The sequence below is a fragment of the Rosa rugosa genome, chromosome 6 (genome assembly GCF_958449725.1).
Source record: "Rosa rugosa chromosome 6, drRosRugo1.1, whole genome shotgun sequence".
Taxonomy (NCBI): Eukaryota; Viridiplantae; Streptophyta; class Magnoliopsida; order Rosales; family Rosaceae; genus Rosa; species Rosa rugosa.
The window spans coordinates 24,285,645-24,299,915 of record NC_084825.1 but is presented as its reverse complement, the minus strand read 5'-3'; the positions used below and the strand labels follow the sequence as shown (position 1 = coordinate 24,299,915).

At 42.5% G+C, this 14,271-nt stretch overlaps 1 protein-coding gene across 1 annotated transcript; it reads right to left on the bottom strand.

Moving 5' to 3' along the window:
* Positions 1–628: 628 nt before the first annotated feature.
* On the bottom strand, positions 629–5,351 carry LOC133718098 (uncharacterized). Its single transcript, XM_062144907.1, has 5 exons — positions 3,356–5,351; positions 3,155–3,286; positions 2,983–3,077; positions 2,527–2,910; positions 629–2,432 (listed from the first exon to the last, which is right to left on the bottom strand). Exon 1 carries the CDS (start codon positions 4,495–4,497, stop codon positions 3,544–3,546), a length of 954 nt encoding a protein of 317 aa, XP_062000891.1. The 5' UTR covers positions 4,498–5,351; the 3' UTR covers positions 629–2,432; positions 2,527–2,910; positions 2,983–3,077; positions 3,155–3,286; positions 3,356–3,543.
* Between the last annotated feature and the right edge of the window lie 8,920 nt (positions 5,352–14,271).

The following is a 14,271-nucleotide window of genomic DNA, read 5'->3' as shown; positions in this document are numbered from 1 at the left end:
GTAATGGAAAAACACCGAGTCGCTCGCGCCTATGATAAGAGGACGTGCGGCCGCAGCTACAAGGAGGGTGAACTCGTTTGGAAGGCAGTTCTGCCGCTAGGTGAGAAATTGGCCGGCCGAGACAAATGGACCCTGCGATGGGAAGGACCCTTTGTTATTCACAGGATTTTGGAAAAATAGGCCTTTCATGTCTAAGATTTGGACAACGATATTCACCGGAACCCTATCAATGGTTGTTTTCTGAAAAAATATTACCCAAGTGTTTGGGAATTTGAAGATCCACCTGACACCCCGGCCGCTGGGACAGGGGGGCAACCATAGTCTTTGTCCATTTGCGACCTCATCTTCATCTGGGACTACTTAGTGGCCCCACTCTAATGTACTCGCTTCACCTAGCAAGACTAGAGGGGCAATAAGCTATACATATGGGCTTTGTTTTTGCGGCCTTTAGCCTTTGCAAAAAAAAAATTTCAGATCTTTCGATTTTAGTTTCTTTCTGATTTTTATTCTTTTTGACAATGAGTGTTAAAAATATGTGTAACAAGGCCTATACTAGAGGCTTTATAATATACAGTAGAAGTTTGAAAGTGGCAAAATAGGGTTGTATTCATAAAGTGGCTTTGCGGCGAAAAGCAATACAGTACATTCACAAGATTACAATGGCAAAGTTACAAGTTCTAAAATGCAAACTTTCAAGTCTTCTGGATCTTCTTTCAAGAGGGGCTCAGCAATGGGCCTTTGTCTCTTCACCCTTCTCTCTTGAACCCTGGCTGCAGCCGCTATCGTTTGTACTCAAAGGATGGGAAGGGAAGTGCCCGCTTTCATCCCAACCCTTCCAGTTGTCCATCCTTCAGGCCAAAGGCCTCATTAAAGATGGACATCAGAGGTGAGCGCAGCCAAGTTGCCCCATTCATCTCGGGGACAAAACGGAAGTTCGGTCCGTTAAGTCCAGGAGGTAGGGCGCCGAAGAAGAGTAGGGGTCAGAAGGCGGTTTCCTGCCCTTCTCTGGCATGCTCCGCGCAAGGGAACCTTGAGAAGATGACTCCTCAGAAGGTGGTATCCCGTGTTAGGAGCCCGTCGTGATCTTTAACTTATCCGAAGCGTAGGATGTTCCACCCAGCCTTTCAGAGGCCAAGACACGACGTTGCCTGAGATTAAGCCATAAGGCCTATCTCAGGCTTGAGATTTCGCCATAAAGCCTAGGATTTAGAGGCTAGAGGAGAGATCGTGAGGGGAGGATTTCTGGAGAAGGAGGAAGAGGAGTATGGCTTGCAGGGTCATCTCTAGGTAAGCCATGTTTCTGATTTTTCTCTTCTCCGTAGTACAGAGGTATATATAGAGCCAATCTGAGTGGCCTCAGCCCTTGGATGGACAGTTGAAGGTATTCAACGCCATCAATGAGATTAAATGCCATGATATCTGAAATGATGGAAAATTAAAGACGCGTGGGGGACGGGACGGTCTTCAAGGAGGTAATTGCTCGGTTTCGAGATTATCAGTTCTCAACCGCTTTAATTTACAGCTAAGGCAAAGTTAAAGGAATTAATGGCTAAGAGGGCATATTTGGGCCATTGAGTGGACTAAATGACTAAATAATATTACTAGACTGATAGCGTTCATATTACAAAAACTAATGGGCCTAATACTAGAGGCCTAAAGCCCCCGGCCCTCGTAGGAGAGGCGGAGGAAATAGTCATCCAGATGGAAGCTGGCATCAATGGTAGCTTGTTCGGCCTGTTGGCCTGCTTTGCAAGCTTGGGCCAGATTTTGAGATAGCGCTTCGGAAGCGGCCAAAGGCAGCTCCAATTGGGCTTCTGCATGGGTAATCCTAGCCCTCACAGTATCTAGTTAGGCCTGGAGATCCTTGATCTGGGACTCAAGATATTTCTCCTTGAGCTCCATATCTCTGAGGTAGGAGGCCCGTTCACCTAGAGAATCTCTCAAGGCGTCTATCTGTTAAGCAAGGGCCTGATGCTGCGTTTGGGCTTGTCTGGCTCGCACCATCGCGGGCACCTTGTTATTGCACAATTTGGGAAGATCTTCCAGCAGCTTGTCAATGTCTTGAAACTGGGCTTCAGAGATGGCGGCTTCGTGAAGAAGTACTCTGAGATATTCCAGGGCTCGTATAGGGGCACCAAGTAGTAGCAGATCAGGGCCCAGAAGTCGGTGAAGACCTTCCCTATCATCCTCCACGACTCCGGGAGGGGTTACTTCGAGCACGCGAGCTAATCGCTCTAATCTGGAAGGCTCGCCGGAATGCGCCGACGGCGGAGCAAGAGCAATAATGACCGAAGCTTCGTGAGGCTCCGCGATGGGGACTGCCAATTCCAGTACCGGCTGAAGATTCATCTCCGCTGCTGCTTCGTGAACGTGGGGGGCAAGGGGGGCAGGCTCGCTGTTTGCTTAATCCACAACATCCGGGTCGACAGGGCCTTCACCATGAAGAAAGAATTTCAAAAGTTAAGAAAGTCGAGAAAGTCAAGATGGAACGAACTAGGATAGTTGATAAATTTGGAATAAAGATACCTCATCAGCAAGTGGTGCTGGGGTGGTAATGGGAACATCTTAGACTGTGAGTACGGGGACCGGCGCGTCTGTCACCGCCTGTTCTTAGCTACTTATAGCAGCATCAGGTTCAGAATCAGGCACTACTTGCTCCAGCACGCTAGACCGTAGAGGTTCCTCGGTAGGAGTATACGGAGGGGGCATCCTTTCCTCAACCTCAGGCGAACTATCGTCGACTATCTGGACAGATACCGGGGACGATGGTGAAGGGTTTGCAGCATGGGCTAGATGCCGAGAAGCAATTGGGCTTAAGGGCCTTTGGGCCTGCGAAGAGGCCGCTCCCTCCCCTATATTAGAAGGTCCTTCCCCACTCTATCGCGAGGGGCCTGTAGTCCTATGACGAACCTGAAAGCGGGGAACTTTATAGTTTGAAGAGGGAAGCAATAACTTCATGATTCATTTAAATCGCGAAAATACCAGCCGATAGGCGAGCGGTTCATCATCTTCCCAGGGGTCGCTCCGAGGGTCGGAGGGTCGGAACGACTACGTTTGCGGGCCAGAGCGGCGGCGACCTGATGAGGATTAAGGAGTTAGGCTGAGGTAAAAAGAGTATCAAGACTATGAGGCCTGACTAACCAAGATGTTTTACCTCCTGTGGGTCTTCATCATCAGAGGAGTCTGTGACTTCAGGTTCCTTCGTTATAGCTTTTTGCTTCGCGACCTGACCAATGGCCAAATAAGGATTGACTGATTGACCGCCGGAGGGTGGTTGATTTGTCCGCTAAAGTAGAGTGGGTTAGGATAATGGAAACAAAAGGAATGAAGCCGGTTAAGATAAAAAGAAAATTACCTCTTGTATCGGTTCGAAAATAATGATCCCGGCTTAAGCAGGACGCGGGGCTCGTGCGGGTCGCCGGCCTTCACAAGTCGCGGAGGTTGTGCCCCGTTCTCAGGGAAGCGTGAGAGCAATTCAGAAATATCGTAGGGGTACCTCAAATCGCGGAAGAGTGTCGCGAAGAGCTCGTCATCCTGTTGATCCTAGCAGTTAACAGAGACCTGGGACCACCAGTGGTCATAGCCCTCGGCGACTCCGTCAAAGGGGATAAGTTCATCGGCCCAATTCGGAAGATTGATCAAGGAGAGCATGCTTTGGGCCAGAGGAGGCCCAGTTGCGGGGCCAACTCTGCGCCATGAAGTGTTGTAGTTCCAAGCATCGTAAAGAGGGAAAGGCACCAATTGGGCTAACCCAAGTTGGCGAGCAAAGTGGTTGGGAGCGTAGAGTTCATAACTGATATCATCAGCCGCGAGCCTGATATCTGAGCAAGAGATGGCGCGACAGAAAGCCAAACTCCCGCAGTTGCTATAATCTGGGTCCCTAGGCAGGAATCCATGTTCAAGAGGAGGCGGGAACCTTCGGTTGAGCACCAGATCCGAGTCTGGTATCTCGTCGAGGAGGTACAAGTATGAAAAATACTCAGAGTAAGGAGGGGAGATGTACCTTTCCCCGCGGCAGAGCCATTGACCCAGAAGCGCGTCAGCCGGTGGAAACTTTGGGATGTCTAACCGGTGGAAGTGTGGGAAGTAAACTTGTATCCAGAAGTCTAGGATCCAAAAGGGTCTAGAAATGTTCACTTCAAAAAGGTGCATGGTGGCCTGATAAAGAGTGCGGTATAGCGCGCCCAGTACTGGTTGCCCAAGGCCGACACTGCGGCCGTTGTAGAGGGCAGTCGCCAGAGAAGCCCAAGGACCAGTGGGCTTGTTGGAAGAAGTGCAGAAAATGAATTTGCAGAGCCAGTATTCCAAGAAGGCAGTCGCATTGCATTCTTTACAGTAATGGGTTCGCCATTGAGGATAAGAGTGGCTGTGGTGGGCGCGGCTGGTTTGAACCATCTGCGAAGGGAATGCAACAGCGTCGAACTGGTCATGTACATAAGGCTCAACATCAATAGGAAGCCCCGTGATGGTGAGGATGTCCAGCAACGTTATGCTCATTTGACCAAACCTGAAATCGAAGGTGTTGGTGGCAGTGTTTCAAAAGCAAAGAATTGCGGCCAGGGGCGAGCGATGGCCACCGTTAGGGAGTTGGAAGCACAAATCAATGGTGTGGGTAATGCCTACTGCGTCCCAGCGGGCCAGATCCCTTGCTCGAACTTCGCAATACCAGGCGAGTTCCTCTACGCTAATTGTGGGCCAAAACCTTATTTTGGCTTTGTACTGACGCTGGCCCCAACTACTGAAATCTCCGGGAGTCCTTTGGAAGACTGGGATGGGACGGCGAATCGGCAGGCCGTAGAGAGCAATGGCGTCTTCTAGAATAGAGTCTCGCGGAGTAGGACCCAGCCCGGCCTGAGAATTGGGGAAACTGAGTAGCAAGGGTCTCTGGACGGTGGTGCGAGCGAAGCATCGAGCGCCAATGCCAGTTCCCCAGGTATGGGCGGCCTCCTCAGTGATTTCCTCCTCTTGATCGATGATGATTTTCTTTGGCGGAGCCATTTCTGGGTTTTCTGCAGAAGAAGGTAGTGTGTCACAGGGAAGAGTGTTTTGGGTTTAGAGACTAAAAGAGTTTTTGATGTGACAGATCCGAATATTGCGACAAGATTTAAATCAGTGTTCTAAAACTCGGCCGCCCAAGCCGCCTAGGCGGCGCCTAGGCGCTGGGCGTCGGCTCTCCGACTCGAGTAGTGTCAAATCGGAGCTTTTGGGCGGGCTGAGGTTGGAAGGCCGTTCAGGCGGGCGACTAGGCGCTAGACAGTTGGCTAGGCGGGCTTTGGCCGTTTTTTTCATGGTTAAGAAAGAATTAAGGTTGGATAGCCCTCTGGTCTGTGAGACGAACTGACGAAGGTGAAGAAGACGAACTGGGTTGAAACTGAAGAAGATGAACTGTTCTCAAAAGTCAAAACGGCAAACTTAGAAGTGTTTAATTAAAAACAAGTGGGACACGTATGTGTCCTTTTGTCAGTTAATGAAAATATATGAATAAAAAAATGAGTGGGCTAACTTGATAGCGTGCACTACTGCACCACACCCAAAAAGAAATAGTTATTTATATCAAACAATTATTAGTTGCTCCTTTTTTTATCTATTCAATTGATCAATGCAAAAGAAAAAGGTTCACGGTACATAATGTTTAAACTCATCAATTATGCTGCTTATTTGTTAAGTTATTAATTAAAATTACTAGTTCCCTACTTCAATATAAAACTATGGACTACTTTGAGTATTTTTAATAAATATTTTTACTCTATAAGTCTTTATATATTTATATTTATATAATTATATGTTATAAAAATAAAATTAAAATAAAAAAAATAAAAACTGCCTAGGCGTCTGGGCGGTAGTCCCCTGGCCACCGCCCGACTAGCGCCTAGCGATTGTGAGGGAAACGATGCGACGAAAAGACGTTTAGTAGTTGGGCAGACGCAAACCCTTATTATGGCCTCGTTTTTGTCATAAGGCATGTCGCTTTAGTCCTCCTCGATCAGTTACAATTTCGCGGGCCTAATCTCGAGGCCTGGGGGGCAATGTTTGAGCCCAAAAGTATTTTTGGCAAGATCCATTGAGGGGGTTTAGTGTAGCGGGCCGACACCTGCGGTCCAAAATTAAGTCTATTTGGGTTTGGATTATAGCTTCGTCCATTCCGAGATCCATAAGGAAAACGAGCCCTTATGGGAATCAAGTAGCGGTGACTGATTAGGAATCTTTAATCAATAATCCTTCATGGGCAAGGAACGGCTGAAACCCTAGGTATAAATACCAGGTTTCAAGGGTGAAAAGAACAACAACTCTCAATCAACTAATCTCTCAGATTATCAAAGTCTCTCCAGAGCAAACATACCTATCCTTCAACCTAGTTGAAACCAGTGAAGCAAGGGTAACACCCTCGCAACCCAGCAAAGCTAAAGTCACGTTTTAGCAAACCCGTGCTTTCTCCTACTTCCCGGTGATTGCTCTGCTTAACCTACAACGTTAATTATCAACTCGGTGACGCAAGAGATCACACCACAAGTCCTTATCCGTAAGGCAAGAAGTCATTTTTCCGAAAGGCATAGAAAAGAACCTGGTGACAAGGTTGGTGCTCTCCTCGTCCACAGCGTTTGATCAAGAAGTCAGGTTAAGGGATTCCCGACGATTGCACCCGATGGTGCTGGCACGCCTGCGCACTCAAAAGAGACTGTTTGCAACCAGACTGGTTTTGGAGCCAAACACATGAGATCAAGTTAATAATTACCAAATAACTTTTGGAAATTGAACCACTCGTAAGAGCAAGCAGAACCGTGTATTAGGTGTTAGAACCGATTGGATTGGAATAGCTATTTGGAATAGCTATTGGAAAAGCTAGTGCTCCCTTATCCCACATAGGAGATAAGGCCATACTTTGATCTCTTTATATATGTTTCCACAAGAAACATATTAAATAGACAAAGTGAAGGTGGAGGCCCATTGAATGGGAAACAAGACCTTTGCAACGAAAATATTGGAAATATATATATTTGATATATATATATATATATATATATATATATATATATATATATATATATTCAATATATCAAAGAGGGCCTTGGGCCGAAATTAAAATTCCAATAAAACCATTTCTTTTATAAATTCGGATAAAGATAATATTTTTGGAAAATCTGATCCAAAAACAGTTTTTGGAAAAACTGATCCCAAAACGGTTGTAACTATTCAAATCAAATTCAAATTGATTGAACAGTTACGTCTTCTTCTTCTTGTCCGCTCTTTATAAAAGAGGCATGAAGGTTTATTGCAGAATAAGAAAAAATCGTTTTCTGACATCTCTTCTCACAAACACTCGAGAGAAACACAAGTGAAGTTCGCTAGGTTTCAAGGCAACGGTGCCACGCCTTGGAACGAGAGTTGTATCCTGCAGGGCAGTCGTCTACGATCAACCACAGCACCTGTGTGGGGACGAAATTCTGTCTTAGGACATTGCGTTGCAAACGCAAGCCTCTCTCAACCAACCAAGTCAGTGATTGCATTTTTGTTAATTCAATTTGTTTTAGTATTGTGATATTTGGATATATATTATAGTTGCAATTCCTTTATTTAGTTTTGAAATATATATTGTGTATTTTCGATAAAAGATTGATCAGGCGGGTATTCATACCCCACGTGGTATAACAATCTAAGACAGAATTTCGATGTATGATTCTGTATTTCAGATGGATCAATCGGCGGTGGTCGCTAAAACCTCTCATGCTGAGAAACCAGAAAAGTTCAAGGGTGTCGATTTTAAGAGATGGCAACAGAAGATGTTGTTCTATCTCACAACCTTGAACTTGGCACATGTGGTCACGCAAGAGAAACCAGTGGCAGAACTTCCAGCGACTATGGAGACACTGAATGCCATAGACGCATGGGTCCATAGCGAATTTCTGTGCAGGAACTACATCCTTAATGGACTGGAAAATACGCTTTATGATGTGTATGTAACCTGCAAATCTGCAAAGGAACTATGGGAGTCCTTGGAAAAGAAATATCTGTCACAAGCTGCAAGTGCCAGCAAGTTCATCATCGGCAAGTTTATGCACTATAGGATGGTGGATCACAAATCAGTTCTCAACAAAGTTGAAGAATTGCAGATCATTATCCACGAATTGCACACTGAAGGCATGGATTTAGATGACAAATTCCAAGTGGGTGCGATCATTGAAAAGCTTCCTCCATCCTGGAAGGACTTCAAACAACAATTGAAGCATATGACGGAAGACATGTCGGTGGAGAAACTGGTTTTAAAGCTTTGAGTGGAAGAGGGCAACCGAGTGAATGAGAAGAATGATGTCTCATCTATGGAGGCCAAGGCCAACATTATTGAAGGAGACAACTCAAAGTTCAACCCCAACTTTCAAAAGAAAATCAAAGGCAAAGGCAAAGCCAAAGGCAAGGCAACCTCCATTGCTCCAAAGGGAAAACATTTCAAACCTAAAGGAGGCTGCTGGGTATGTGGAAAACCAGGCCACAAGGCACAAGTGTGTCGCCACAAGAAAGAACACAATGCTGCTGGAAACCAAGGTAATAATAACCATGCAAATGTTGCTGTTGCTACTGAATTTGTTGGTATGGTTTCAGAAATTAACTTGGTGGGTGATACAAATGATTGGTGGGTGGATACTGGTGCAACAAGGCATATTTGTGCAGATAGAAATCTATTCACCACTTACCAAGAGATTAATGGCGAAAATCTGTATATGGGGAATGCCTCTACATCTGCTGTGAAGGGGAAGGGCAAAGTGATACTCTCACTTACTTCTGAAAAGCAATTGGCCCTCCTTGATGTGCTCCACGTACCTGATATTCACAAAAACCTTGTGTCTAGTCCTGTTCTCGTTTCAAAGGGGTTTAAGCTTGTCTTTGAGTCTGACAAAGTTGTAATAACTAAGGGTGGACAATATGTAGGGAAGGGATACCTCACTAATGGTCTCTTCAAACTGAACATTAAGCCTATTGATGCTTGTACTACTATTACTACTACTATGAATAAAATATCTAATGCTTCTACCTACTTGCTTGAGTCTATTGATCTATGGCATGCTAGATTAGGACATGTGAATTATCGCTCTTTAAACAGAATGGTAAACTTAGGATTGATACCAAAGTGCAATCCTAATAAAGCTGCTGCACACAAATGTGAAGTTTGTACAGAATCCAAATTTAAAAGACAATCTTTCAAATCTGTGGAAAGATCAAATGAAGTATTGGGATTAATACATACTGACCTTTGTGACTTCAAGGCAACACCATCTCGTGGAGGGAAAAATTATTACATTTCCTTTATAGATGATTGCAGCAAATACTGCTATGTATATTTAATATATAGCAAAGATGAAGCCTTGGATATGTTTAAAAATTACAAGGCAGAAGTAGAGAATCAACTTGACAGAAAAATTAAGATCATAAGATCTGATAGAGGTGGAGAATACGAATCCAATGCTTTTTTGGATTTCTGTTCTTCACATGGAATTGTTCATCAAACGACTGCACCTTACACTCCACAACAAAATGGAGTTGCAGAGCGTAAAAATCGAACCTTTAGAGAAATGATCAATTCCATGTTAAATAGTTCTGGAGTTCCACACAATTTGTGGGGTGATTGTGGGGTGATTGTCTATTTGCTGCAAATGAAATATTGAATCGAGTTCCTCACAAGAACACAAATCAGTCACCATATGAAGTTTGGAAAGAGAGAAAACCTTCATATAAAAAGCTGAAAGTGTGGGGTTGTCTTGCTAAAGTTCGAGTTCCTCTTCCAAAGAGAACAAAACTTGGACCTAAAACTATAGATTGTGTATTTATTGGATATGCAAAGAATAGTGCAGCTTATCGTTTTCTAGTATTCAAATCTGAAATTTGTGACATAAATGTCAATACAATAATAGAGAGTGATGATGCTGAGTTCTTTGAACATATTTTCCCATACAAGGAAGTAAGAATCAGCTTCACAAAAAAAAGAGCACGTGATATAAATCCAAATTCATCTACAAGTGTTCAACAAAATGAACAAGGCTCATCATCTAGTGCTCAACAAAATGAAGATATATGATGAGGAAATTGAACCTAGAAGAGCAAGTAAGAGGGCAAGAGTTGCAAAAGACTTTGGACCTGATTTCCTTACTTATATCACCGAAGGAGAACCACAAACTTATAAGGAAGCTATGGCATCTCCGGAATCTTCTTTTTGGAAGGAAGCAATTAATAATGAGATGGAATCCATTATGTATAATAATACATGGCAATTGGTAGACTTACCTCCTGGAAGTAAACCAATTGGTTTTAAATGGATTTTTAAGAAGAAATTAAAACCCGATGGTACTATAGATAAATATAAGGCTCGCCTAGTAGCCAAAGGATACCGTCAAAAGGAAGGGTTAGATTTCTTTGATACATATGCACCTGTTTCTCGAATTACTTCCATTAGAATGTTAATAGCAATAGCATCTGTATTTAATTTGGAAATACACCAAATGGATGTAAAAACTGCATTTTTAAATGGTGACCTAGAGGAAGAAGTGTATATGGAACAACCAGAAGGCTTTGTGGTTAAAGGTCAAGATCACAAAGTTTGTAAACTTGTGAAGTCTTTATATGGGTTAAAACAAGCACCCAAACAATGACACGAAAAATTTGATTATACACTATTGTCACATGGATTCAAAATAAATGAATGTGACAAATGTGTGTATGTGAAAAACTATCGAAATAATTCGTGTGTGATCATCTGTTTGTATGTTGATGATATGCTCATCATGGGTACAAACAAGGATGTAATTAATTCCACAAAGAGTTTTTTGAGCTCATGCTTTGACATGAAAGATTTGGGTAAGGCGGAAGTAATACTTGGAATTCAAATTCATAGAGGTAATAATGGTTATATCCTTACTCAATCTCACTATGTGGAAAAGGTGTTAAAGAAATTTGGACACTTCGATGATAGACCACTCACTACTCCCTTTGATCCCAACACTAGACTGGTCAAAAATGAAGGAGATGGAATTTCTCAATTAAGGTACTCTCAAGTGATTGGGAGCTTAATGTATATCATGAATAGTACTAGACCGGATATTGCATTCTCGGTTAGCAAACTAAGTCGATATACAAGTAATCCCGGAAAGGATCATTGGAATGCCTTAGTTAGATTATTAAGGTATTTAAAGCATACCATAAACTATGGTCTACATTATAATAAATATCCAGCCGTGTTAGAAGGATATAGTGATGCTAATTGGATTTCCAATAGCACCGGATCAAGATCCACGAGTGGATATGTGCTTACACTTGGAGGTGGCGCCGTGTCATGGAGGTCGTCCAAGCAAACGTGTATTGCACGATCAACAATGGAATCGGAATTTATTGCTTTAGACAAGGCTGGAGAGGAAGCGGAATGGCTTCAAAATTTCCTAGAAGATATTCCATTGTGGCCTAAGCCTTTGACAGCAATATGTGTATATTGTGATAATAAAGCTACCGAAGCGAGAGCCAAAAATAAAATTTACAATGGGAAGTCAAGGCATATAAGGCGAAGACATAATACTATAAAACAATTGCTCCATAATGGAATAATTTCCATTGATTATGTGAAGTCAAAGGACAATATAGCAGATCCTTTGACAAAAGGCCTACCAAAGGAGCAAATTGTTTCTACATCGAGGGGAATGGGTTTAAAGCCAATTCAATGGACTAACTCAGCGGAAACCTAACCTAGTTGATTGGAGATCCCATGGTCTAGGTTCAATAGGCAAACTGGTTGAGAAGGTTCAAGAGTTTAAGAACACACTATTCATTCATTCCTTTGATGTACTACGTGTGTTACCTGTCGACGTATAGGGTGAATACTATATTCTTAAAAATACTAATATCCTTTGATTAGGAGGAATATGGCAGGATATTCTTAATTAGTGTCACCTATATGAGAGTGATGTGAGTCGCATCTATGAGAATTACATGGCTACATTCTCTAGAGCTCTCATGAATTCGGGATATGTTCAGGACCAAAATGAACACAACCGTAAGAACCGAAATGTGCTAGGTTCGGTAGGTGTGACATTTGTTGTCTTGGTTTACTATAAACGCGAATAGTTCAAGAAGTCATTTCACTACCTCGCAAAGTAAATCCGACAAGTGATCCCTAAGGAAGGTTCAAGTCCAAAAGACACCTCTCCTGATACCTATCAAGTCTTCCTTTCTCTCGGGTTACCATAAGAGTTGTTCTTATTTTCTATTCAAATGTGGGGTATTCTTGGTGTTTGAATAGAAAATGTGGGGTATTGTTAGAACCGATTGGATTGGAATAGCTATTGGAAAAGCTAGTGCTCCCTTATCCCACATAGGAGATAAGGCCATACTTTGATCTCTTTATATATGTTTCCACAAGAAACATATTAAATGGACAAAGTGAAGGTGGAGGCCCATTGAATGGGAAACAAGACCTTTGCAATGAAAATATTGGAAATATATATATTTGATATATATATATATATATATATATATATATATTCAATATATCAAAGAGGGCCTTGGGCCGAAATTAAAATTCCAATAAAACCATTTCTTTTATAAATTCGGATAAAGATAATATTTTTGGAAAATCTGATCCAAAAACAGTTTTTGGAAAAACTGATCCCAAAACGGTTGTAACTGTTCAAATCAAATTCAAATTGATTGAACAGTTACGTCTTCTTCTTCTTGTCCGCTCTTTATAAAAGAGGCATGAAGGTTCATTGCAGAATAAGAAAAAATCGTTTTCTGACATCTCTTCTCACAAACACTCGAGAGAAACACAAGTGAAGTTCGCTAGGTTTCAAGGCAACGGTGCCACGCCTTGGAACGAGTGTTGTATCCTGCAGGGCAGTCGTCTACGATCAACCACAGCACCTGTGTGGGGACAAAATTCTGTCTTAGGACATTGCGTTGCAAACGCAAGCCTCTCTCAACCAACCAAGTCAGTGATTGCATTTTTGTTAATTCAATTTGTTTTAGTATTGTGATATTTGGATATATATTATAGTTGCGATTCCTTTATTTAGTTTTGAAATATATATTGTGTATTTGCGATAAAAGATTGATCAGGCGGGTATTCATACCCCACGTGGTATAACATTAGGATCTCCGAATTCCCATTCTCATCCAAATTCTCATAGGCATTGCATACATGTAGCAGCCAAAATTGTGAGGGAGCTTCAATAGGCACTCTCCAATCTCGATTATAATTCACTTCATCAGGAAAGCGAGGAAGCAAGTATATGGGAGAAGTGTCCTTGCTAGGGTTTACTGATAATGCTGTTATCATCGGTGTAGTCCCACAGACTGCAGTCATTGCACCTATATTTGAACATACATAAAATTAGTGTTAAAAGTTTAACCTGATCAATTTGTAGAGCATTATGATCAGGCACGGAACCAGGAATTAAATTTGAGGTGTGCTAAATTATGCTTAAAAATTTGGCAGATTCTAATTCGTTTTGATGGTATATCTCAATTGCATAACACTTGTCAAATGATCTAAGAGCTTTAGAAGCACCCAAATCTCTCCACGTATTTTTTCCATTGAGTCCACTATCTATCATGTTTTTCAAGACTGAATTAGTTGAGTTGTACAATTTCATCAAGTTCTTGATAGAATAATATCTTGAACTCCACTGAGTAGCTCCAGCTCTTTGCAAATTGCATGTCTGGTTAGCTCACTTTCCAGTTTCAAGTTCCCCAACAGCAATTTGTTCCACAACTTCAACTTCTTGAATAGATTTTAACTCAGAAACATGCTTAGAAGATGAGTCAACAATATTAATGATCCCTTACATCAACAAAACTAGAAATACCCAAATTCTGACCTAAATCGCATTCTAATTTCATCAATTCATACCTCAATAAAGTGGAGAGAATGAGAGCAGAGTGCTGAGGAGAGGAGTGAGTGACTTGGTAGAGAGAGGTGAGAGACTGACGCTGATGTGCAGAGAGAGGTGAGGAGAGGACGACAAAAAAGAGGAGAAAAAGGGGAGAACAGACAGAAAGGAGGACAAAATGGGAGAAAAGGTGAGGAGGGGAGTCACATAAGAGGGGAGAAAAGACAGAAAAGAGGAGAGAAGGGGAGAAAAGGTGAGGAGGGGACAACGTACAGACGAGGAGAAAAGGGGAGAAAAAAAAAAGAGTTGTTGGCTTGTTGCAGCATATATATATATAATCATTTTTTTTTTCTCCAAATGGTTGAGGTGTGCTGCAGCATACCTCAGCCCACCCCTGGTTCCGTGCCTG

Coding starts and splice junctions, on each gene's coding strand:
- LOC133718098 (XM_062144907.1), bottom strand. CDS start 4,497: ATGAGCATAACGTTGCTGGACATCCTCACCATCACGGGGCTTCCTATT.